This window comes from Sinocyclocheilus grahami, unplaced genomic scaffold (genome assembly GCF_001515645.1).
Source record: "Sinocyclocheilus grahami isolate Dianchi unplaced genomic scaffold, SAMN03320097.WGS_v1.1 scaffold2.1, whole genome shotgun sequence".
Classification (NCBI taxonomy): Eukaryota; Metazoa; Chordata; class Actinopteri; order Cypriniformes; family Cyprinidae; genus Sinocyclocheilus; species Sinocyclocheilus grahami.
The window spans coordinates 1,541,670-1,567,447 of NW_015505181.1; the positions used below are offsets into that span (position 1 = coordinate 1,541,670).

The 25,778-nt window shown below is 39.2% G+C and overlaps 1 protein-coding gene across 1 annotated transcript in view; it reads left to right on the forward strand.

Annotated features, from left to right (window-relative positions):
• Nucleotides 1-24,770, forward strand: part of LOC107553145 (pleckstrin homology domain-containing family A member 6-like) — a 66,404-nt gene extending 41,634 nt beyond the window's left edge. Inside the window, exons 7-25 of the mRNA XM_016235307.1 lie at nt 7,992-8,191; nt 9,175-9,627; nt 9,839-10,337; nt 10,858-10,944; nt 11,301-11,354; nt 13,694-13,762; nt 13,868-13,948; nt 14,140-14,289; nt 14,402-14,497; nt 15,010-15,121; nt 15,798-15,977; nt 16,035-16,063; nt 16,154-16,282; nt 16,502-16,678; nt 17,258-17,407; nt 17,518-17,651; nt 18,052-18,194; nt 18,992-19,088; nt 22,622-24,770. Of these exons, the coding sequence (XP_016090793.1) occupies nt 7,992-8,191; nt 9,175-9,627; nt 9,839-10,337; nt 10,858-10,944; nt 11,301-11,354; nt 13,694-13,762; nt 13,868-13,948; nt 14,140-14,289; nt 14,402-14,497; nt 15,010-15,121; nt 15,798-15,977; nt 16,035-16,063; nt 16,154-16,282; nt 16,502-16,678; nt 17,258-17,407; nt 17,518-17,651; nt 18,052-18,194; nt 18,992-19,086 (2,838 nt within the window). The 3' untranslated portion in view covers nt 19,087-19,088; nt 22,622-24,770. The remainder of the gene's footprint in view (nt 1-7,991; nt 8,192-9,174; nt 9,628-9,838; nt 10,338-10,857; nt 10,945-11,300; nt 11,355-13,693; nt 13,763-13,867; nt 13,949-14,139; nt 14,290-14,401; nt 14,498-15,009; nt 15,122-15,797; nt 15,978-16,034; nt 16,064-16,153; nt 16,283-16,501; nt 16,679-17,257; nt 17,408-17,517; nt 17,652-18,051; nt 18,195-18,991; nt 19,089-22,621) is intronic.
• Nucleotides 24,771-25,778: the final 1,008 nt, after the last annotated feature.

Here is a 25,778-nt window from a genome sequence, read left to right on the forward strand (position 1 = left end):
AGCACACTTTTCTTGGCATTTAGTCTTAACCCCAACTTCCCCATATGGGCGAGAACGACATCTCGATGCCGAACCGCCGTCTGCTCTGATTGAGCTAAAATCAACCAATCGTCGATGTGATTGAGTATGTGGACGCCCTGGAGCCGCAGAGGAGCCAGGGCAGCATCCACACACTTTGTGAAAGTACGGGGTGAGAGTGCTAGGCCGACGGGAAGGACCCGATATTGGTAAGCTTTGCCCCTGAAAGCAAACCTCAGGAACTTCCTGTGACTGGGAAGGATGGAGACATGAAAATAAGCATCTTTTAGATCTATCGTGACGAACCAGTCCTCGGACCTGATCTGAGACACGACCTGTTTGACAGTGAGCATTTTGAACTTCAGATGCATGACTGAGCGGTTCAATAGCCACAGATCTAAAATTGGACGCAACCCCTAATACCAGAGCCTGCTCTGGGCCCACTACTGTGAGAAAAAACTCTTTCTATAGTCTGCAGGACCCAATGATATACATTTGGCAGTAGTTTCCACGCTGCTAAATAATCTACTAAGGGAACCAGTCTCTCGAGACTGGCCTCTGGTGTCTTTGTAGCTGCTAGCTGGGTGCCCTGAAGCGACGGACTGGCAGGAGATTGCCGAACTAGCTGCTTGAGAGACCCCCGAATGGGTGGCGAGGCTCTCGGCTCCGCTACGTTTCCGGGCGGAAAATACCGAGAAAAACCTTCGCTGGAGACCGCTGCGCCCTGGCCGGGTTAGCAGAACGGTTTCCTGAGGGCGCTGAGGAGAGACGGACACCGTGTAATGCGATGCACCCCGCTCTTCCCCAGTAGGGGCCACCCTCAGCAGTCCTGGATTCGTGTCTGTCAGGACCGCTTTGTCGAGGGCTTCCTCGACTGAAGCACGACCCTCAGATCGGGCCTCGCCTTAGAAGCCCCCGACTTAGAGTGCCGCCGGCCTCTGTCCCGCTGCGGGGGAGCGCGAGAGGCAACGCTCTGTTTTTGGACCTCCCTATATGAGGAGCTGGTACCCGGCTGGGGCTGCTCCCGCCCAGCAGCCCCCAGAGCTATAGAACAGCGAGGGAATCCGCTGGAATGCCGCCGCCTGTTTACGGGCCACCTGGTATCTGTCGACGACCGAATCGACGGTGTCGCCGAACAGACCAGAAGGCGCAAGCGGGGCTGTTCAGTCTGTTTCTCTGCGGGCCACTCGGATGTTCAGCTTGGCAACCACACGAGTAACTACCTCCATTAGCTCCTCATATTGTGGGGACTGAGGGGGCGAATCTTCGATGCTCTCCACATCAACCTCCTCGGAGGAAGATACGAGAAGCGCCGAGCCCGCTCTCCGGGGGGAAGTAGCCGCAGAACGGGCTTCCGATCCCAGCGAGCGGGCAGAGGATCTGGCAGGGGGGGAAGAAGATAGGGACTCGCCCGTCTCCATTCCCTCCACCAGATCCAGCTGCAAACTCCACGAGCGCAGCTGCCGCTCCGCCTCGGCGGAAGCGGGGCCAGCACCGTGAGGAAAAAAAAATCCCTCCTCAAAGAGAGCCTTCCGGGAGCGAAGCAAACGCAGTGGCAACTGCTCACAATGCGGACAGTCGGCCCTCTCGAGAGCCGACCCCACGTGCTCCGCTCCCAAGCAGACTACGCACAAACTGTGTGTATCCCCGCTCGTGATGTAGCGTGGGCAGGGAGGAACACAGTCTGTAACGCGATCTGCTTTCGCCCTTTTTTGTCTTTTGCTTAAACATGTCTCTTTCTCTGCTGGAGCTTATATTGAATGCTTGTGCACTTTTTTGGACAGACAACAATAAATAAGACTCACAGAACATAAATCGTGACTGACACACACAGAGAGCTTCGCTGAATGACAGAAAGCTAGCGCCGGCTGCACCTCACGTGCTTTTAAAGCTTCCTGGTCATGACGTCACCCGCCGCGGACGTCTCGCCCATCGTTCGACTGATTACACATATGATTCAGAGCTTGGTATCGCTGAAGGCGTTCCCCTAGCGTTTTCCGACACAGCTCGAGTTCCCGAAGGGGAACTGTTTCATTTATTATGTATTTCGGCAGAATTAACTGTTTGATATTTGTTTAACGAAGTATGAGTGACCCCTGCTGGCGTTATGTTGCATCTTTCATCTTTAATTTTGAGACCCCGCCCTTCCCCCTGTCTTATAAACGCTTCTCACGCGGAGATGTGTTGATGCGTATGTGCGTCTGTGTGGACGCCTACAGTTTCCAAAGTGAGTAGGGAATATTACTGTATTTATTAGTTTTCTGTTTCAGGTATGATTCTGTATGTCCATCAGTTTACACTGTAATGACGCTCGCAAACTCGCGCTGTGCCGCGAATCGTCTGTTTTAAAAGTAAAAGACGGAAAACGATACAGCACAGCTTCTCATACCTTATTGCTTACATAAAGTGTAAATATAGTTTTTGGTATTTTGACAACCCCATTTGGTATCATGCTTTTCTGAAAGCTTTTTTATCTACACAAACACGTCTCACATCCCTGAACTACAGGATCAGCAAACATTTAGTAGCTCTGCATGACTGAGAGTATACATCTACCTGTCAGAGGATCAGAAATAGAAAGAGTCCAACAGAATGACAGAGGCAGGGAGACAGGTCTGTCATTTCCGTACCTGCTGAGGCTTGACTGTCTGCTTCCTCCTCCATCTGGCACTCCAAAAAGCAAGGCAGGGAATTGCCTACCTTTTTTAACATTGGGCTGCTCTGGGCATTGGTACCTGCTGTCCAGGGTAACGTCCCACCATGTCTCATGCTCAGATCGACTACTGTCTGATGCAATGAGTGTCACTCTCTGAGCTTTTCCTCCCAGATGGTTCTCAAGATGTGACAGTTTTGTTTGAAATTGAGGATTATATGGGAAATAATACAGGTGGAATTCACTAATACTTTGCAATGAAATACCACATGCGTAACTTTGCCTAACAGTTATAGTAGACCACAACTAAATTGGTTTCTTTTGAGAAGAAAAGAAAACTTTGTATTCTCCCTAAACCTGGTTTTGTTGTGGATTTCAGAGGCCATTGAGGAATTTACCAGAAGAAAATGATAAAGAAATCCCATCTAAACTGTAGCAGTTTTAACTTTGTTTCTTTTTTTTTTGTTGTAAAAAGCCAAGTTGAATGGCTCAACCATGGGTCAGAGCTAAGATGGGAAAGTATGTCAGTGGATATTATACTAAAAGGAAATAACCTACAATGACTTTTGTTGTGACCTGTTGAAATTTATGATCAAACATTAACAATAAATTGGCCCTCGTGGACATTCGATTAAAGGGATAGTTCACCCAAACATTACTCACCCTCATGTCGTTCCAAACCCATAAGACCTTCGTTCATCTTCGGAACACAAATTAAGATATTTTTTATGAATTCTGAGAGCTCTCTGACCCTCCCATAGACAGCAAGGGCCCTTACATGATCAAGGACCAGAGACGTAGCAAGGAGATCGGTAAAATAATCCATGTGACATCAGGGGTTCAACCGTAATTTTATGAAGCTAGGAGAATACTTTTTGTGCACAAAAGAAAAATGGCATCCGTGTGGCACAGCTGACACAGAACAGCATACACTGTTTATGTTCAGTGGATAGTCTCCAAAATGGCGCCAGGGTGACGTGGAGGAGACGAATTGTTGAATAAAGTCGTAATTTCTAAAAGTATTCTCCTAGCTTCATAAAATTACGGTTGAACCCCTGATGTCACATGGATTATTTTACCGATCTCCTTGCTACGTCTCTGGTCCTTGATCATGTAAGGGTCCTTGCTGTCTATGGGAGGGTCAGAGAGCTTGCATCAAAAATATCTTAATTTGTGTTCCGAAGATGAACGGAGGTCTTATGGGTTTGGAACATGAGGGTGAGTAATTAATGACATCATTTTCATTTTTGGGTGAACTAACCCTTTAAGTCCACAGTGTAAACACGGTTCTTTTCCACCACTATGTAATAGATCTGTGTAGCTAATGTGTCCCGGGCCGCACCTCTGTGCCAGTGCCATAGGAGACGGAGAGCTCTTGGCACAGAGAGAGACAACAAAACACACTCCTATTACAATGAGACTATGTAGCTTGACCTTCCTTTATGTGCAATAAAAGAGTGAAATGATGGTCAGTCTTATCAAATCATCTGCTAGTCTGGTGTGTTACCATCACTTGCATTATCAAACGCACAAAAAGAGGGCGTCATCATATGAGATCCTACACAGAGCGAGATTCTAATACATGCTTTCCGGTTTTCACAAACGTAGGCTTATATTCCCAGGCTAGTTACAATAAAAGTGATGTTGTGTTGGTTCTTGTCTATGATCTTACCAAGCATGTGGTATTCCTGAGGACGACATTGAGCTCTCACGTTCCTGAGAGAACTATGCATGTTATTACTCTTCACACACCAACGATGACAGACATTTTCTATTAGGCCATAATTAAGGTTTAACTAAATATAGTCCTGCACTGACATACTATGTGACAGGAAGTCAGCTCTTCTTTCTGATTTGTAAAGAAGGAAAGAAGGCACCTCTGCTTGTTTGGATAGAAGGGTACCTGGTAGTTAAGAGGACGTCTGTAAAGATAGATAAGTCTGGCATGTGATGCCACGCAAATGTCTCCAATAGACCACAAATATTTCTTTAGGATGCACTTGAACTCAGGTGACTATTTCAATCCACCTTTGAGGAAGTGATTTACAAGCATTGAAGCATCACTAAAACCTGTTTAGGTTGCTAAAACTGTAGGTTTATTTAAAGTAATAGTTCACCCAAATATGAAAATTCTGTTGTCATTTATTCTCCCTTGTGTCATTCCTTATTTTATTTTATTTATTTATTTATTATTTTGTGGGGTCCAAAACAACTCTGAACCCCATTGACTTTCATTGTATTAACAACAACAACAACAAAAAATCTTTAAAAATATTACTTTTGTGTTCCACAGAAAAGAAAATGTCATACAGAGTATAGTGGTGAGTAAATGATGATATATTTTCATTTTTTGAGTGAACTGTCCCTTTAAGGGAGTTTTTTGGGTGCAGTTAAAAGTTTCTTATAACTGACTGAACTTCACGTGACCTCTTCACATTAAAATATTACACTTTGAATCATTATATTAGTGACAACTTGACAAATGAGTACCAAGTAAATCATGCCACTTCAGGTTAACATGGTTCAGTTGTCATGCGTCTTCACAAAGCAATGTCAAATACCTTTTGCATACTTACAGATTGCCAAAAACCTCTTCCTCCTACACTTTATTTCCTTAAATAAAGTTGTGTTGTAAGGTTGGACACACTATAAAGTTTGAAATGAAGACCAGCTATATTAAAGTTAAACAAACATTTAAAAGTGCCAGCTCAGAATCATATAGTAATAATCTGCACAAGAACAATGGCTTCTCTGTAAAATCAAATGCAAACAGTTAGCACAGAATTTGCCTGCAATGAATCAATGGTGCAGGAGTGTTTGACGGGGAGAGGCTCAATCAACGCAAACAAGGCATTCTTTTGGCAGGTACAAAGGTAAACAGACGACTTGCAATAGCATGGCTAGATTTTTGTACCAGATTTCTGTAAGTTTGTTGAGCCACCACTGCAGTGCAAACTTTTGTTTTGACAGTCTACTTCCTGTGACACAAATAACTTTCTCAATTTCAAGAGAAATTTAAGCATGCAAACAACATGCAGCCTGTTGAGTGAATAAACAGGAAAGAAATGATTTGATTACTTAAGTCCAGGTTTGTTATTCTGATTAATTGAAGTTGTTTTGACGGATGAATGAATGGTATAATGAAACTCTCAGGGTTTTTCTCCTTACCAGACATTTCACATATGAAAATTTTGATCTATACAGTACTATAACTTTTTGTATATGTAAAACAAATCCTGTTTATCAGGTTTTGTCTATTCAAAAATACAGTTTGTTCCTTAATGGTCTGTAGTGTCAGTTAGCTAACTGTCTTGTGGAGCAGTTAACTATAGATTGTATGAAACTGATTTTGGCACACCCTCAGATGACTTAGTGCAGGTCGTTTTATGTGAGACTAATTGAGAGTATTGGCACTGGTAGAGATGCTTAATTACAACATTTGATGGTCAGATTATTGTAGCTTCCAGTGATTGTCAGGTTTCATCAGTGGTCACACACCCTCTTCATTCAGAACCTGCTGTGTGTTAAACTCATGTCTTTTTTATTTTATATTATATATATAATATTTTTATATTATATTATATTATATTATATTTATTGTCCCTCAATATCAAAGGTTAATTTCAGACATTAGCCATAAATTAAGTCAAGAAAAAGAGAAATTTGCTTGTAGATTCTGAGGTTTGTTGAGTTCTTTTGAGATACTATGCTGACAGAATTTTTTTAGCTGTGTATTTGTTTACTTGTCAATATGAATAATTTGTCTTTTTGCTATATATTTTTCAAATTTTTTCTGCTGTTTGTTACTTAACTGACTACAGAATGTATTGTCCACAATCAACTCTAAATCATTCTGTATTGCCCCCATGTGGTAAAGTTCTGAACTACACTCTTAAAAATAAAGGTGCTTCACGATGCCATAGAAGAACCTTTTTGTCTAAATGGTTCCATAAAGAACCTTTAACAGCTGAAGAACCTTTCTGTTTCACAAAAGGTTCTTTGTGGCGAAAGAAGGTTCTTCAGATTATAAAAAGGTAAGAAAGAGATGGTTCTTTAAAGAACCTTTGACTGAATGGTTCTTTGTGGAACCAAAAATGGTTCTTCTATGGCATCGCTTGAAGAACCTTTTGAAGCACCTTTATTTTTAAGAGTGTACAGTGTTTTGGATAAGCGTGCGCGTGTGTAAACTATTGTGTTACTTATTTAATGTAGCACATTCACACAAAGGTTTTACATTGTCAGGTGTCTACTGTATGTGCTTCATACAGCTAATGTTTTGTATTTGTAACAACACAACAAAGCCACATTTCTACTAACTGCCATTTCTTTCAGGATATTAATACACATTATGACCACTCCATTATAATAAACCTGACCACATCTAGCCCATATCTAACCTGCTCTTAAAGTTGACCTTTATATTTTATCTAGTCATCCTTATGTAGTCTTTTCTCCTCTGTTCCCAATACCCCCCATCTTTGCGGACCCCTGAGTGAGTTTCCTCCAATATGTGGATGAGCCACATTTAGTAGGTATTTCAGAGCACCTCTTTTTGCTCCTGTAACTGCATGAAAAGTGACAAGATCAGACTCACTTGCTTACGTTCCTAACATGAGCTGACAGTAATGATTATGTTGACAAAAGTAAATAAGTATCTTCAAACTTCTATATGTCATAGTCTAAAATGAATGCCAATCGTTTATATCAAATAATTAAACTGGACTAAATTACTTTTTGAAAGACTTCAGTCACCTGCTCAACGTTTAATTACTATAATTGTGAGTCTGATCTGCATGTGCAAGCCACACTTTTCTCCAATGTTGTGCTGCGTATTAAATGTCTGACCGATTTTTGTTTGCATGCACTGCAACTTCAGTTCATCCAAAAATGAAAGTTAGCTGAAAATTTACTCAAGCTCAGGCCATCCAAGATGTAACTAGTTGTTTCTTAATTTAATCAAATTCTTTAAATCTCTTATCTGTTCCGATGAACTCATCTCCACCTTGGATGGCCTACAGGTAGAGTAAATTTTCAGCAAATTTCCATTTTTGGTGACCTATTCATTTAAGCCAAATACTCCAAATAATAATTCTATATTTATTCTTATGTCTTTAAGCATGTATTTTATCTGTAGGCTTTTATTTGCTTGCTCATGTACATATGGACAATTGAATGTACTATTTTGCATGAGTTCTGTTGGATCTGTTTTGCATGCTCTGTTGTCCCTGTGGCATCAGGCTTACAGTTGTTTTCTTGCACACTGGGAGTGGCTAAATGACAGTACAGTAATATTCTCTTATTCTCTCTTTTTCTGTTGCAGGTGTGGTGCGAAACCAGCAAAGAGGAGGAGGAGGAGGAAGAAGAAAGTGAGGATTTAAAGGGCAGTATTGCGTTCTGTTTGCAGGTTGAGCACACAGGAATTCGTACATACTTCTTCAGTGCAGACAGCCAGAAGGAGCAGGAGGAGTGGATCCAAGCCATGAGTGAGGCTGCCAGGGTCCACATCCCGGCCACATCCAGGTACATACACGCATCTATAATATTAAAATTTAAATTCACTCAAAAATCTAAATTCTATCATCATTTACTCGCCCTCCAGTTGTTCCAAACCACATGATTCTCTTTCTTCTGAAAAAAATGAATAAATCCTGTATTATTATTATTATGGTCTTTTCAAAAGTGAAGAAATTGGTTTTGAAAAGTCACTAAAAAGGATTTGTGTAACATTGTAAGCAACAGGGCGTACCAGTAACATGCTGTGTAAGTCTTTGTGCAGTAGGAATCTTATTTTCTTAAATAAAGACCAGGCAATGCTAATTTTAAATGTACTGCACAGTGAATATGGCATAAATAATATGACCACATAGTGACCAACTGGAAATAGCGCAGCATAGTTTGAAGTTGCTCGCTCATGTCATGTGCATCCATGTGTGTTTTCTGTGCGTATGCACTCAGGCACCATGTTTTCAGCGCTGTCAGAATAAAAGTCCTGTTTGCAACGCTTATCGGCCAAACACTAAAACTTATTGTCCAATTACAAGAACTAAAAAAAAAGCTAAATATCGGTTTTGACAGTATATTGGTCCACTATTACTAGAAATGTAGCGCATGAGTCATAATGGCTACTTCCATGAAACTTTTCTGGTGCTTTTGTGAACCTCTATTCAGTACAAATAGTTTTTTTATATAGAATTAAAATAGTAGTTCTTCATGATTTCCACTTTTGTGTTTCACAGTAGAATGTAATATGGTTTTGGACAATGTCAGCATTTCGCAAACAGCCAAAGACACAGATGTGATGAAAATGTATGCAGAGCAACAACTAAAATAGCACAGATGGAGCACAAGAGCATGCCGTTAATGCTGCTACCCTGATACTCTGGAACATCCAGTCATGTGCACTCCTTATAACACAACATTTCACTGAACAGATCAAAGGCATCACTCTGTTTATGACAGTGTTTTACAGATGTTTTGTCTTTCTCTTTCCTGCTGTTCTGCAGAAATAGGTCTGAGCATGTCCCTACAGCAGAACAAAACGACATGGTAGCCAAACATCTCGAGCCCAACTCTCATGCAGAGAATGGCCAGAGGCCAGATGTCCACGAGCCTGTCAAACACGAGTTTAACGGCGTAGAAACCAGAGACACCATTCCCAGTACCCCAGTGACCCCAGTTACCCCTAATATAGAGGGCAGGATGGGGGAGAAAGGAGGCCTGGCACCCCATCACCCCAACGGCTGGGGTAGCTATGGTCCTCCCAACGGTTCAAGATACCAGTCCCAAGAGAACGTGAGGGACATGCGGGAGCCAGATGAGGAGAATATTATGATGCAGAGGGGCTTTGTGCCTAGGACGGTGCCGGAGAGACTTGCCCAGAGGAAGAGCTCCATGACGCAGCTGCAGCAGTGGGTCAACCAGCGGCGGGCCATAGTGACTCAAGACGACGGCTGCAGGTGAGGTCTAGAGTGCCTTCGTAACCTCATCATTTTTTTCTCAGCAGGGTTATTACAGTTTTTTTTGTATTTATTTTTTCTTTAATTTTAAGTTTAAATTTAGTTTTAATATGTGTTAAACTAAACTAAATAAAACAGGTACAATTAGTAAACTGATTTACTTTAGTCATTTAATTTCTCTGCAGTCTATGATAATTACACCCCTTCTTAGTCCATCCAGGTACCACACAGTAAACCGCGCTATGTCAGCAGACTATTACGGTGTGTACAGCGGCCCTCCGTATGTGGATGACTATCCCCTCTACCCACCTGGTGTGCGACCTGAGAGCATCTGCTCCATGTCGGCTGCATACAACCGACCACCGCCTCGCTGGACCATGGAAGAGAGGAGGCGATCATTGCGAGACGGACCCTTATATGGTCAACCTCGAGACCCTCAGTGGATGATGGGACCCCAGGGTCCTGCCTATTACCCCCAGTTAGACTCAGCACAGAACTCTATGAGACGGCTTTCCGTACAGCCACGCTCACGGTCGGTCCCTCGTTCGCCCTCCTCTTCATCAGGAGGACCCTATTCTCCACACAGCTTCGCCTCACCTGCCCGATCGCCCAGCGCCAGGTTTGATCGGGGACCCGGACGACTCAGAGAGGAGGGTATATATGCTGACCCCTCAGTCTACGGGCTCCGCAGGTCACTGAGCTCACCTAAGGTAAAGCACCTGTCAAGCAACTAAGTATCCATAACCAATTATCTTGTGACAATTACAAATTATTCTGGCTAAGAACTGCTCACGTAAACTGCAAAATATATTATATGCTGACACTAAATTACCATAATTAATTCTTGTTTTAATCTTATTTCCCTGGATATCGTCACTCCTGTATTAAATTATCAAAAGAAATATAATATAATATGTGATTATATTATATTATATTATATTATATTATATTATATTATATTATATTATATTATATTATATTATATTATATTACCCAAGAACAAAAATATATTACAGAAGGACTTGCCTAACATTTATTATTAAAAAGAATCAAAATAATTATATTATATTATATTATATTACCCAACAACAAAAATATATTAAAGAAGGACTTGCCTAACATTATTAAAAAATAAAATATCATATAATATAGCATATAATAGCATATATTCCAGCAGATCTAGCCTTTTTTGTGTCTTACTTTAAATTACCATAATTATTCTTGTTTTAGTATGATTTCCCTGGAGATCGTCGCTCTTACAGTCAAGGAATGTACCACTACAACTACCCAGCATCCCCTTCGGTCCATAGTAAAATGGTAAGTCAACACTTTTAAGCACTTGTGAATTTATTTAGCATGATACACACCATTTACATCCTTGTCAATTGAGAACCAGCAAATCATGTGATCACGTGACTGATAATTTGTATGTGCAACAAATCAAGTGCACTAGCTTGGCTATTGAATGATTGATGAGGGCATGTAATTGTCTGTTCTTATGAGTATGAGTGTGCTGCACCACACTTTGCTGTGATTAGCAATGCCGTGATTAGCATGTGTCTGTCCTCACCTGTGTCTCAATCTCCGTTTCTCCATCCAATGTTTTTGCGTGCTGTATGCTGCTGCTGGGTTTGACACACTGGGCTTTGCTGCTGCCTCACTGCACACATCAGGAGGACATTTTAGATGTGCAGCTTCAGAGGAACCTGGAGTACCTAGATCAGCAGGTAGGAGGCTCGATCCAACAACCACATCTGAGATTCAATGCTGACAGCACGTTAGCTCTGTTCCGAAACCTAGTGAGCTACTCAACTACGCGACATTTCAAGCATGAAAAGAATATTAATTATGATTAAAACTTGAATATGTAGAATGTTTTAAATTAATGAATTTCCACTTTAGTTAGGATGCTTCTTTAGAAAGCAGCTGCATGTGGACAGTAGACAGAGTCAGCTCACTAAGTTTTCAAACAGAGCTTTTGATTGTTGGCTTCACATTAAAGGACGATAAAGAACAAACTGACCAATGTTTGGTTGTCCACTTCAAGACATTAACAACCATGTCATAAATGTAGTCAGTCACAGTCCTCTCAAACATTTTTCTGAAGCACCACCTCCTGTTCTCACCGTCTTCTCTCCTATCTCCTCTCTGTGTCAGTTCTCACACTGTTTTCTAATTTTATAACAGTTGCATGTTAACAGGAGCGGCTGCTATATATGGCTTCTTCGTAATTGTCACATGGGGAAGTTGTCACGAGGGTTATATCTCAGGAACTGTAAGGTTCTGAGTCAAGAGTCACAAATATGTGTTTACTCTAGCAGTGTTATTTTTTTATGTTTGTTTTGAAAAATCTTGATTAAAAAACAGTTTTAAATCATTATTTTTTTTGTCAGTTCTGGACATGATCGTTTTTAATATCAGATTGAGGAAGTTTTACCCAACATTTTTATTGGGGCAAATTGTCACGTTTTATATTTTGTAAATTATACATTTTCAATAATTATTTTAATTAGTTTCTTTTGCAGTTTTGCTGTTTTGCTGTTTTATGAATTGTTTATTATTTCATTTTTTTAACTGATTATATTTTGTTGATATGCCTGTTATAATTTTTATTTTTAAGTCCTGTTTATACGAACTTCCTTTACATCAAAGAACCTGAGAAAAGTGAATCACAGCTTAACACAAAACTATGAAGCAGAACAATTGTTTTAAACATCGATCGTTAGAAATGCTTCGTTATTAAAATAATTTCTGATGGATCATGTGCCTGAAGACTGGAGTAATGGCTGAAAATCCAGAAAAAAAAAATCTGAAAATCAGCAGGAAAATATACATTTTAAAATATATTAAAATATAAAAAATGTTATTTTAAATTTTAATAATATTTCACAATAGTATTGTTTTACTGCATTTTTCATCAAATAATTGCCACCTTGGTGAGTATAAGAGACTTCTTTCAGAAACATTAAAAAATATATTACTGCACCAAACTTTATAATGGTAGTGTAGTGTAATGACTTTAAAAAAATAAGAAATTTTCTACCATAAGAAATATTCACTAGAGTTAAAAAAAGTCAGACAACTTGCCCCAGTCTCTCCTATGTCCTCTATCTGCTGTGGATATTGTAAGTATACTGTAAACTAGGTTCCATCAAATTCGGCCATATTCAAGGTCAGGCATATAGCCGGGTGAATGATAATGTGTTCTGCCCTAGATGACAGATGGTGATCACCTAATCGGCATGGTAACCAGAATGGTTGAGCGTTCCTCTCCTCAAGCAAAACTATTCTCACAAGTAAGAGAGTCGAGACTCCTCTAGAGAGGCAGGCTGCTGTTCTACCTGCTATTCCTGCACTACTGAAGCTCAGTTCAGCCTCTGTCTGCCAAAGTTAGACTCAAATGAGGCTGTTCTGGGGTTGAGGCGGAGCCTGCCTCTCTCTGTGCATCCTGGTCGATGTGGCATGTTGACTGTTTCGATAGTGCTTTAGGTTTAAGTGAACAGAAATTTTGTTTTAGAGCCTTAACCTTTAAGTTCAGCTTAAAGAGAGCCACGATCTTCAGTGTCTCTTTGGTTTTAAGATTTTTTACTTTATATCTGAATCCCGCCATTTCCAGTGCTCGTTTGCCTAAAATCACATCCTCCATTGTGTGGTCATTGTGTATTGTGTCGTCTTGTTTTTGTCCTTTGTGTACAGTATTTGTCTTATCCACTCATACCATCAAGCAAGAAAGCCATTTTCAGTGGATAGCCTTCACACGGTGGTGCTTATCATTGACACAGCATTTGGGATGGTTTTTATTGCTGAATAATGCAAACAGCACATTGCAATGGCTATTTATTTTTAAAGTTTTGGTATTTATTTATTCATAAATTAATAACAATTGTGTTTGGATTTTTTTATTAGTATTATTTTATTTATTGTTTATTATATTATTATTTTAAATCTTATTTACTCCTAAATCAAATTCTTCCAAGTTTTTCATATTCAAAAACTGCTGGTCTTTTCAAATGAGAAGACTCATTTTCACTAAGATTTCCATTTTATTTATTCTCTCCGGTTATAGGTGCCTCCATTCCATGATGTGTACGGTGACCTACATCCCACACTGAAGCTTAATGAGATTGAGACCAGTGTAAGTCACTTTGTCTGATCAAAGGCATGCATAAATGTACAACTTTGCAAATCACTGTCATTCACATAACAGAGCCATGAACTCATTCATTTTGTCTCTGTACAGAAACTACTGGGCTGCTTGTGTGAGCAGAATCGACTTGTGAAAGAGCAGGAGACTGTAGTTCACCATTTGCGAATGGAAAAGGTACATTTGTAGCTTTTAGGAGTTCTCTAAAAAAAATGGTTATGAAATACTATTATAATATATTTAATATAATATTTAAACAAATATTACAGCATTAATTTAATATTTAATATTACATTATCAATATAAACCACCTAATTATGCCTAAAACTACTGTCCTCACTCACTTGACTGTTTTCTGCAATTTCCAGGACAGTCTAGAGGGGGTGCTGGTGGCCACGCATCAGGAGATGGAGCTGTACAGGAGCCAGCCGCTGGCCATGGAGAAACTTCAACTGAAGAAGGAGAGTCTACAAAACAAGCTGATTAACATCAGAGGAGAGCTGTCTCAGGCCTCCAATGTAGGAAACCAGACAATTTTACACTTTTATGAACACACATTACCCCATAACCGAAGCTAATGTTTTTGATTAAATAAATGTTGTTGTTTCTTTTGTTATTTGTACTTCACAGGCCCTGACCACCACCCGTATGGAGTTTGAGGTACTAGAGGATGAAGTAAACAGCATCCACGGGGACCTGTGGGAGCAGCTGAATGCTGGAGGGCAGGTACGTTGGATACTGGCTCCACATTTGTCATCATCATCATTAGTTACCAGGAAACCTTGAACTCCTTCACTACAAGCCCTTAATGACTTCTGCCACCTTTCCATTTAGGCAAATCATTTATTTATGAGCACATGCAATTATCATGCGAATGGCCTCCACTGCATTCAGCACTGTCATGATCATTTTTACATGTTTGATTTACCTTTATCCACTGTTAGTGGTGTGATGAGGGCATTGTTGTAGTAAAAAAAGGTGACCTTGATTATACAGAATTCATTTGAATATTCAATTAAGATCCATAGTAATTATCTGTTTAATGCAACAAGAACTGCTCAAAGTCCTTTGAAATGGAGATGAATAATGCAATCAGTAATTGAATAGCATGGGATTCTCTCATTAATTTTGAATAAGAATTGAATATGCATTATTGTAATGATGACAGTGCTTCAATAATGCATGTGTCTCTCTGTTTCAATGAATCACTTGTCTAAACGAATCTCCTCTTCTCCCAGAGTGAGTTGGTACACAGGCACATTCAGAAGGAGTTCTGGAGGGTTCAGGATGTTTTGGAGGGGCTGCACAAGAACAACCTATCTCGTGGCACGGATACGGCCAAGCACAGAGGTCAGATGATCTCCATACTGCGCGGCATCACACATAATCTATGCAAGTTCATTTTGGCACTCACCACCATGGTGCTGCAGAGCAGAAGAATTACTTATTTCTGACCAGTTTCTAGCTATTTATTATAGTCAGCATGAAATGAAAATTCACCTTATTTATTTTTTACATAATTTAATTTGTCAAATTGGTTCGTAATTTTTAATCAAAATGTCATAACTGGTTCGTCTGGTGAAACGACTGACTTGTTTTATGACATATGCTTCTATTAAATGACTTTTTAATTCATTTGGTCTACATAAACCCTGTCCCTTTCTTACAGTCAACTGCAAGCTCACATTCAGATTCGCTGTACATCACAAAACAGAAGAAAAGATCTGTCGCTATTTCTGTTCTGTATTTTCTGTATAGAGCTGCAGTTTTCTTATGTAAACATGAATGTTGTGTGCCTGCTGTTGCAGTTATGCTGCTGCAGCAACGCTTTCATGCAGTGCGTACGATGTGAAACAGGCTTAGTAATTGGGAAACAGACAGCAATGTCATTTGTTTTATGATTTGATTATTTTTTATTGGAATGCAACTGTAGCAAAGTAGAGCATATTACAGGGAAGAATATTAGGTTACTTTTGACGTCATGACATTAGTCCTTAACTCTATTATCTTTCTCTGTCTCCTGTAGCCAGTGGAGCATCCGGCTCCTTCAGCACAAACAGTCCTGCAAGTCCCTTGAGTTCAGTGAGTCTGACGAGTCCTCTCAGCCCCTTCTCTCCTGTCACTGGCTCTCAGGCCTCTCCCACCAAACAGCTGGCCACAGAGGTATTTCACACAGCATTATTCTTCAATGAAAGAAGAAAAAAGGGCTGACATTTTTCTTGCTATTTCCTGAGCATATGAAGTTAATTATATTTAATTATAGGATACATTACATTTAAATCATGGTTTACAGTAAGAAACAAGTGAAAAACTAATCAAAAGAGTGACTAGAAACCAACACGATTTTATTGCCTCACAATGGCGCCTGTCTAAAAAATTTAGTTTATAATTGACTTTTTCTTTGCAGTCGGGATTGTTCCACCCAGGACCAAGTCGCCATCAGAAAACAAGACCAATTCTGATGGCGTCCAATGGAGAAATGGGAAGGTGTCCAATGGTCATATTTCCAGAGTAAGTTAAATCTGTGCTAACTGTTTATGTTTTCAATAATAGCTTCACATTTTATGAGAAAATATGAAGAACTATAAAATATAGCCAGTACCATTAGTTTAATCAACATAAGTTACAGATCCAAATTCTGGGTTCTGATTCAGTATGTATAGGACTAGGTGGCATTATAGGTAATCTTTTATAAATGTGTTGTGTAATGGTATTGGATGTGTGTCCCAGGAGAGACCAAAGAGTGCAGTGTTCCCCGCAGAGGTAAAGTCTAAAATGACTGTGGAGGAACAGAATGAGAGGATACGAAGAAACCAGAGCAACTCAGTCAGAGACAAAAGGCGCAGCCTCAACCTCTCCAGCAACCAGAACATTGATGGCTTCAAATCTTCTGCTAACTACAGAGTGGTTATTGTCATATTCTTAAGCATTTTTTTTCTCTGTACTGAAGGTGTAACACATTATTGCAGGTTTAACTGCTTATCAATGCACTTTATTACCAATAGCTCATGTTTTTGAGACGCTACTGGCAAAACCTTTTTTTTTGCACTGGTTGATTTTGATAATGCATAATTTGCTCATTTAAACAAACTTTCAGAAAACTTGTAATAAAAAACAATAGTCTTAATGTACTGTAATTAATCAACTGGTTAAATCTGGTGATATCTATCAGTTATAATTTTTACCCTATTTACCCTCAATTCATACCCTCACCGTTTATAAGGGTCAGTTGTGATCATTTAGGCACTTCACAGAGAGAAAAAAAAGCAGTCCAGTAAAATGATCTGCACTTGAAATTTACTTGAAAAGTAGCAAGACTGCAAAATATATTATTGATATATTCTAAATATAATTATATTGGGTGCCATAAAGTATATGCTTAAAACAAGAAAAAATGGTGTGAGGCAAATAAAATATATTCTATGAAACCATTTTGCAGTTTATGTCATGCTAAGCATTGAGCCAGTTGTTCTTCCTGATATCCAGGTGCGGAGGAGAGTAACGGCTGATGAGGTGGATATTAAGGATCTTGAGGCGGCCGTGAGGGGAGAAGGTATGGAGTCACCCAGGGAAGAAATTGCTCGTCTGCGACGACAGGTGGAACCTGAACACTATGACCTGGATCTCAACAAAGAGGTTAGAAATCACATAGCAGCACTGCACATTGCACCATGAACATTGTCCAGTTTTTTAATAACGGTTGATGTGAAGGATAGGCAAGGACATTTGTGTCATTGTTTCTCTAGTTGTCCATGCCGGACAAAGTCCTGATCCCTGAGCGATACTTGGACATTGAGCCCAGTACACCACTCAGCCCAGAAGAGCTGCGGGAAAAACAGAAGAAAGTTGAAAGAATCAAGACACTGATTGCCAAATCTAAGTATGATGCACATCATGTCCTCATCCACTGCACACTGAGTAACCTTTATTTTGTTTTGTTTTTGTCCATCCAAACCCATTTGTTGTTATGCCATAAACCATATGCAGCACTTGCCGAACAATTAGGGACTGCCAAACTTCTAAAATTAAGTCAAGCTCTCAAAATACAAGTATAAAAAACACCATCAAAGATTTTTCACTTTTGTGTTCTTTAGAAAATACAACAGGTTACAGTTTTGGTTTCAAACAACATTGAGTAAACTTTGGCAGAATTTCCTCTTAGGTGAAATCAATACTTGAAAAATGACTTTATTACATCTGTGGATATATATATATATATAATTTTTATTTTTTTATTTATTTTTTTATTGAATATTAATATCCTATCTGTCTTTCTCCAGCCTGCAAAATGTGGTGCCGGTGTTGGACGGGCCAGTGGAGGGACCCAGTAACCCAGAGCTGCAGCTTCATGAGCAGGAGAAACGCATCGAGATTTCCTGCGCTCTGGCGGCCGAGGCCTCCCGCCGTAGCCGGCTGCTCTCCGGTGAGGAAGCCTGCCGCCCTGAGGAGCCTGGGCGAGCTGTGACACCAACTGTCTGACCACTGTCTCACCCTCATGCCCTTTCAATGTCACATGCTCCTCGATGTCCTCAAAGTACACTTCACCACACTTCAGTGCTGAGGTTGCACTTTAATTATAGTTATTGTTTGACTTAGTTGAACTATTATATTTGCTATTTTGCAGAAGAAATTTATATTTGAATTGATATTTAATTGATCTGTTTCAAAATTCACAACACATTTATGAAGCTTTTAGATACCATCTAGATGCATGACCTCGGTACTGAAGCACACTCTCTAGTTCCATCTAGATTCACTGGGGAACTGCTCTAGAGTGAGAGATTTTCTCAAATTAACGACTATGAATATATAAAGGTTTGTTATTGTCACAAAATTTTACACTTCAGAACACATATGAATTGACAAAGGCAGAGAGGACAAACATCAGTAATAAACAGAGAGAATTTTAAAAATAAAATATATATTTTTTTATTCATCATGCCTTTGATCTCAGTTTCTAGATGAAGATTTATGGACAACCAAAATGCAAAATAAAATTTAAAATCATGCATTGGACTTTCCTTCATAGTTTTCTTTCATTTCATTCCATATTTTTTGTTGTCAAAAATTCAATTAGCATGGATTAATTTTGCCTTCTGGCTTGTGGCTCTGTAGAGAGGACCGTATATATCCACCTCTCTGTCCCACAATTCCTATTTCATTTGCTTCATGGCATATGTTTTCTTTTGACATCCCCCCCATAATTTCACTGCATTGCAGCACAGTGCGTCCCCAGTCCCCCTGCCTCCCCAACCAGCCTGGTCCCTCCCCCTTCTGCTGACTACTCTGACTCTTCCCACATCATGAAGGTGTGAAGGTGAGTCCCGCCCACTGCACAACAATCCCCGCCCCTTCCTTTCACTTCCCAGTTCCTCACACAAACTCTCTTTCTGGTCCTGCTCATTATTGCCCTTGCTTTCTTTTACTTTCAGTCTAGCTAGAAATATAACAACGCTGAATATTGATGCATTTACACCACCGTTTTGGTAGAAAAATATTCTGGTATGGAAAAAATGTGATTTAAGAAAAATTCTTAATCTTGGTTAACGGCACATTTATTACAGGACTTGTGGCTATTTCACAAACAGCTCCTACAAATGTGTTGACTGGCTTTCATTCTGTATTATCAGCATAATTTCCAGTGATCAAGTCTACACAGTGTTAACAGACTAACTGTAAACTTAACAGCTGCAATCAACTCATGACAAAATAATAGTCAGCCATGATCAAAACCATGTGACAAGAATGATAAAAAAAGGTGATGTTGGCGTTTGAACGTTTTGGTCTATGTTAATCATATCACAGTGAACTTTCATGAACTCTCTAAATTTCTCTTGTGGTCCATTAACAGTTTATTAAAGAACATTTTCACACGGAAACCAGATGCAGCTATTTTAGCAACTGTTGTACAATCGGTTCACCTTATTAACTGTTGGGTCAGAAACACTTGACAGTATGTATGCGAATGCAAAGGCGAATGTTTAAACATTCGCATTGCAAAATAACAACCATATTGAATGTATTCTATTTGTGTTTCGCTGTACAGCCATGATCAAAACCATGTGACAAGAATGATAAAAAAAGGTGATGTTGGCGTTTGAACGTTTTGGTCTATGTTAAACATATCACAGTGAACTTTCATGAACTCTCTAAATTTCTCTTGTGGTCCATTAACAGTTTATTAAAGAACATTTTCACACGGAAACCAGATGCAGCTATTTTGGCAACTGTTGTACAATCGGTTCACCTTATTAACTGTTGGGTCAGAAACACTTGACAGTATGTATGCGAATGCAAAGGCGAATGTTTAAACATTCGCATTGCAAAATAACAACCATATTGAATGTATTCTATTTGTGTTTCGCTGTTGGTAGCAAACCTCAGAGTTCAAAAGATTCACGTAGGTAATAAAGTGTGCCATTAAGCCAGATATTATTATTCAGGTAGCTATTTTTATAAACATGTTAACTTTAACTATGTAGGCCATGTCACACATGGTGAGTTTAATGTACAGTGGCTATAGAAAAGAATCACCCCCTTTAAAATAATCACATTTTGTTGATTCGCAGCATGAAATGAAGACAAACACAGTTTTTGTTTTATCCAGCTGTATTTATTCAGTGCAACTTATAACATCCAAGTGAAAGATATAACACCAACATGTCAGAAAAAAAACAACAACAAAAAAAAACAGAATCACTGAGTTGGAAAAAGGATCACCTTATGTCAGTATTTTGTTGAACCACCGTTTGCTTTAATTACAGCCTTTAGTCTGTTGGGATATGTCTCTACTAACTTTGTACATCTAGACTTTACAATATTTGCCCACTCTTCTTTGCAGAACTGCTCAAGTTTAGTTAAATTTGTTGGTGGACTGCAGTCTTCAAGTCATTCCACAGATTTTCAATGGGGTTTAAGTCTGGGCTCTGACTAGGCCATGCAAGGGCATTCACATTTTTCTCCTTCAACCACTGTGTAATTTGGGTCATTGTCTTGTTGGAAGGTAAACCTTCTTCCCATTGACAACTTTCTGGCAGAGGGCAGCAGATTTTCCTCAAGAATTTGACGGTATTTTGCCCCATCTATTTTTCCTTCTATCCTGACAAGTGCTCCAGTTCCTGCTGCAGAGAAACACCCCCATAAACAGGATATGACCACCTCCATGCTTTACTGTAGGAATGCTGTTATTTGGATGGTGAGCTATATTGGATTTCCACCAGACATATCGTTTGGTGTTGAGGCCAAATAATAACATTTTTGTCTATCTGCCTCAGCATCTTTAAGGTGTGTCGTGACTGCATGTGGCCTTTCTTGAGGAGTGACTTTTTTCTTGCAACCCTCCCATACAAGCCACATTGGAGCAGAATTTGTGACCTTGTCGTCACATGCACACAATGACCACTCTTTGTCATACATTTCTGCAACTGCTTCAGAGTTGCTGTAGGCCTCTTGGTCGCCTCTCTGACCAATTTCCTCCTGACTCTTTCATCCAGTTTGGAGCGATGTCCTGATCCAGGTAGGGTCTGTGTTGTACCAAATACCTTCCACTTCTTAATAATAGGCTTCACTGTGCTTTTAGGCATTGATAAAGCCTTTGAATTTTTTTTTTATCCATCTCCTGACTTGTGCCTGTCCACAGCTTTATCCCGGAGATCTTTGACAAGTGTTTTGCCACCAATAGTTGATTGTTTGCTTCAGTTGCACTACCAAGTACTGAAATGCTCCAGGAAAGCTGTTTTAATGCTGAGCTGATCAAAATGACCACAGCTGATCACAGTTGAAAGTCAAATTTGTGTGCCATTGAGGTGATTAACTACACCTGATTGCGTTTATAAGCCATTTTTAGGAGGGGGGTGATCCTTTCTCCAACTCAGTGATTCTGTTTTTTGTTCTTTTCTGACATGTTGGTGTTGTATCTTTCACTTGGATGTTATAAGTTGCACTGAGTAAATACAGCTGGATGAAACAAAAACTTTGTCCGTCTTCATTTCAGGCTGCAGAAAAACATTTTAAAGATTATTTTAAAGGGGGTGATTTTTTTCTACAGTATATCCACTGTTACTCTGAAGTTCTCATCCAAGGGTCAGGGGCCCACTAAGGAGCTTCAGCAAACTTTCAAGGAAGCTTTAAGATGGCTTAAAACAAAACTACTAAAAATCAGGATATTATTTTAATTCACTCCCTAATTAATTAAATCTTATAACTCCATGGGTATTTTTCTAATAAATAAGTTATTCCAAGCTCTGAAATATTTAAGTGGGTAGAAATTGTGAATGCTTTGCATTAAATTGACATAAAAATTGTCAATATAAGAAGAGAATTTACACTCATGTCCATTAAAGCATCCCCTGGTGGCAGCACATTGCATTATCAATTCCGGTCTGATACATCTTGCATTTTTCACCCAAAAATGAGAACGGTGTCATCATTTGCTAACCCCCTTCACATCCTGTATGACTTTCTTCAGTGGAACACAAAATTATCAGTACAATGAATATCAGTGGGGTCAACGTTGTTTCAGACTCCTTCATTGAATTTGTATGGACAAAATGAGTTGAATCATTCTTCAAAATGTCTTCTTTTGTGTTTCACAGAAGAAAGTACTTCATATACAGGTTTGCAGTGACATGAGTAAATGGTGACAGAATATCCATTTTTGGGAGAACTATCTCTTAAACATTTCTAGATGCATTCACATTCTTGCAAAGAGTGTGTTTTCGGCCTTATTATAATTTTTCTGTGTGTTTAAATGTGAAAAACGTTCAGCTGAACAAAAGAAATACGACAGTCTCTGACAATACATTTGTTCTCCTCTTCTCTTTGTTCTCTCTTCTTCTCCCATTTTCCCAGCTCAAGCTCTTGCAGCTGTCAAATTTGACGGTGAGCCCTTCTGAGTGTCCAGCAGACAAAGAAAAGATGGAAAAAAACACTGAACACCAAGAACGTTTTGTTTTGCCTCCGCCAAACATTGTATTTCTTTCGATTACTTACACAACACCATGCAGAGAAATATTTCAAAATGTTTGGATGTCTGCAGAGGGCTGTTCACGAGCGAGGCAATCTGCCCCCACATCTCCTCACAATCCTCATTCGGAGTGCGTAACCCACGGCAGAACTACGTAATTCAATTAATCAGCTGTTTTGACTTGATTTCGGAAGATGGGAGTCATATTACAAAAGCTACAAACTAGCCAGGAGTGGACGATGTTTACAGATTCATATCTACTCTCAGTCACATCACTGACTGGAGTACATACAGCAAATTCATACTACAAATGCTGGGTACAGCTGCTCAGGGTGGATTCTTGCGACAGGAAGGAGCATGACAGAGACCGAGATGCGACCAGAGGAAAATAGCCATGTTTGAGGAAGTTGTAAAAACCAGACCAGGGACTACAGCAAAGTTGTCAAAGGGCAGTTTATCTGTAAGTCATCAGAAGAGTGATTTGGAACTGCTAGTATGATAATTATCTGTGTTCAGAACACTAGCCGCAATCAACCCCCGAGGATTTATGAACACAACTCAGTAGGAGCTTGGAACAGTCGTAGACTGTGGATGAATCCGCTGTTGTCTTGATCCAAAGGATGTTGATGATGCAAGAAAACTTGGCATTGGGCACTTCCCCTCCATCAACTTTAAGGCCAGACTCACTGTGACTCCTCCTGGCCTCCTCTTTTCCCACCGTCCTTTCTAGTTTCAAAATAGGGCTTGAGAACCCTCTTCCCGTCAACATTGCAGTCACTCAAACCATTGTCAGGCCTTTAAGTACCGTGTGTATCTATAAATAAAGCATATATATTGATATGACTATTACTCTAATCTTTGCATCAAAGCCATGTGGACTCATCATAGTGCTTTTACTGCTAGGACAGTACCAAATATTGGTACCTAAATACTTGTGAGTGTGTGTGTTAGATTAATAAGATGAGAAAGCAGAAACATTGGAAGTGTCCTTAGAGTTGTAAATCTTCTTGTTGAAACAACGCGTGTTCATGCGAGGCCAGCAACTTGCATTACAGCCTGTATATACAGATGTTAAATTATGTAACCTGTTGCCCCAACAGAATATCAAAGCCCTTATTTGTGATCGTTGTGCCATTTGGAGATTCATTTGGCTGTTTCTTTTCTGCTGTGGCACAGTTTTTGTGTAAATATAGATTAACATGGAATTAAATGGAACAATATTTTGGATTATTTTTCTATCACAGGTAATTACCTCTGTAATCAAGCAGCTTGATTATAATTTATCGTAAAGTAAAGAACAATTTGCCAAACCATATAAATCTCCTGTTTTGTACTTTGAGGTGATCGTTCCCAATATCGAAACCTCTAAAATGCCATGCAAGTTGTTAGCCCATTCTATGCTTTCTGCTTGTCTTTATTTTTATTTATTTTTTTTACATGAAATTACTCTGTTTTTGGTCTAGCTCTTGACTAAACACTGGCCTCAGCTTGTGTATGATCTGTTTTGTGAGAATTTGTTTGACGAAACTGTCATGTCATATTTATTTCTCTGCAAAGTCACAGAAATCATGTTGTTCTTATTCCAAAAAACAAAACAAAAAAACAACCAACCAAAAACCTGAATCATGCTAAAAAAACAGTATGAGATCTGGGAAAGAGAAAAAACGTTCCAGAGAAGCAAATTATTCATCATCATTTTTAAGCAAAAACAGCCCTGAATGGGAAGACAGAGATCTATTTTTTATCCTTTTTCAGAAAGAGAAAAACAAGATCAGTGCATCGCATATTTTTATATGAATAAAATGAGGTTTAATTGGTTACATTTGTAAAATGATTAAAGAGAGTTTTGATCTGATATATTATGGAGATACTGATCAAGGCTGATATATTTTTAATTTATTGACCTAAACTTTACAGCATCCTTTTGAAGGCCTTGTTTAAAAGTCATTTTTAAGTGTTATTTTGTACGTAATTGGACAAAATGGTCAAAGTTGCAGTTGGACAGTCAAAGCAGAGATGTCTAATATTAGATTTTTTTTTTTTAAATGTAGCATATAAAGTGGGATTAACTACAAGAATTCAAAATAAGCACATTGGTCTGTGTAAATATTTTTAAATCAAAACACTGTATGTCTTCATATTTACCATAACTAATGGTATTTTAAGGGAAAAAACGAGACTGCTTGAGCTATGCAAATCAAACAAAATAATACTTAATGTGCTTGCTTTAGAAGTACCCTCATGCAATAAAGTGAATGTATTTAAAACCTTTTGTAATTAAAACTCCTCATTTATTCATATCACTTTTCTTCAGTAGAGTTTGTACAGCCATAATTGTATTTCGACACTGTGTTCACTCACCTCAGGTGAATTTACTGTAATTGAAAATGAAGGCAAGAAGCTGCCTAATTTGAATGGTGAACAAGAAAAATACAGATACTTCAAATGTTATGATGTTACTTGTAGAGTCCAAAAAAATCTAATTTGTTAACCTTAAAGGTGCTGTATGTAGGATTGACACCGAGTGGTTGAACTAGGTATTGCAGTCCAAATTCAAAATATTGGAGAGGGTTTTTTTCACCCGGCCCCTCCTCCTCAGACTTGAGGCACAGGCAGGTTGCCAGATTGACGACACCAACAGGAACGAGCGCACTTGACGATGAATGGAATTAAATACGATGTGTTTTCCGCCAACTGGCAACCCAGGGTGCCGCAATACAATTGGGTAAAGTGGCAGTAGGCGGGTTTCACAAACCAAAACAGAGACCGACATTCCGGCCGGAACACACATTTTCAAAGGAGAATAACTGACTGTAGCATTGTTTTTCAGATAAACAAATATGTTAACTTAGCATGTTTCTTAAATATCTGCAAACATATTATGGTATTTTTATGCTTTAGTAGAGTCAAAAACTTACATACAGCACCTTTAAACATGAGACACACTAGACCAAGATTTCGTTCACTTTTCATTGCAAATATGCAAATCTCCCTGGATGTAGATAAGGTTAGACTATATTACAAGTTGAGTTACAACAGAAG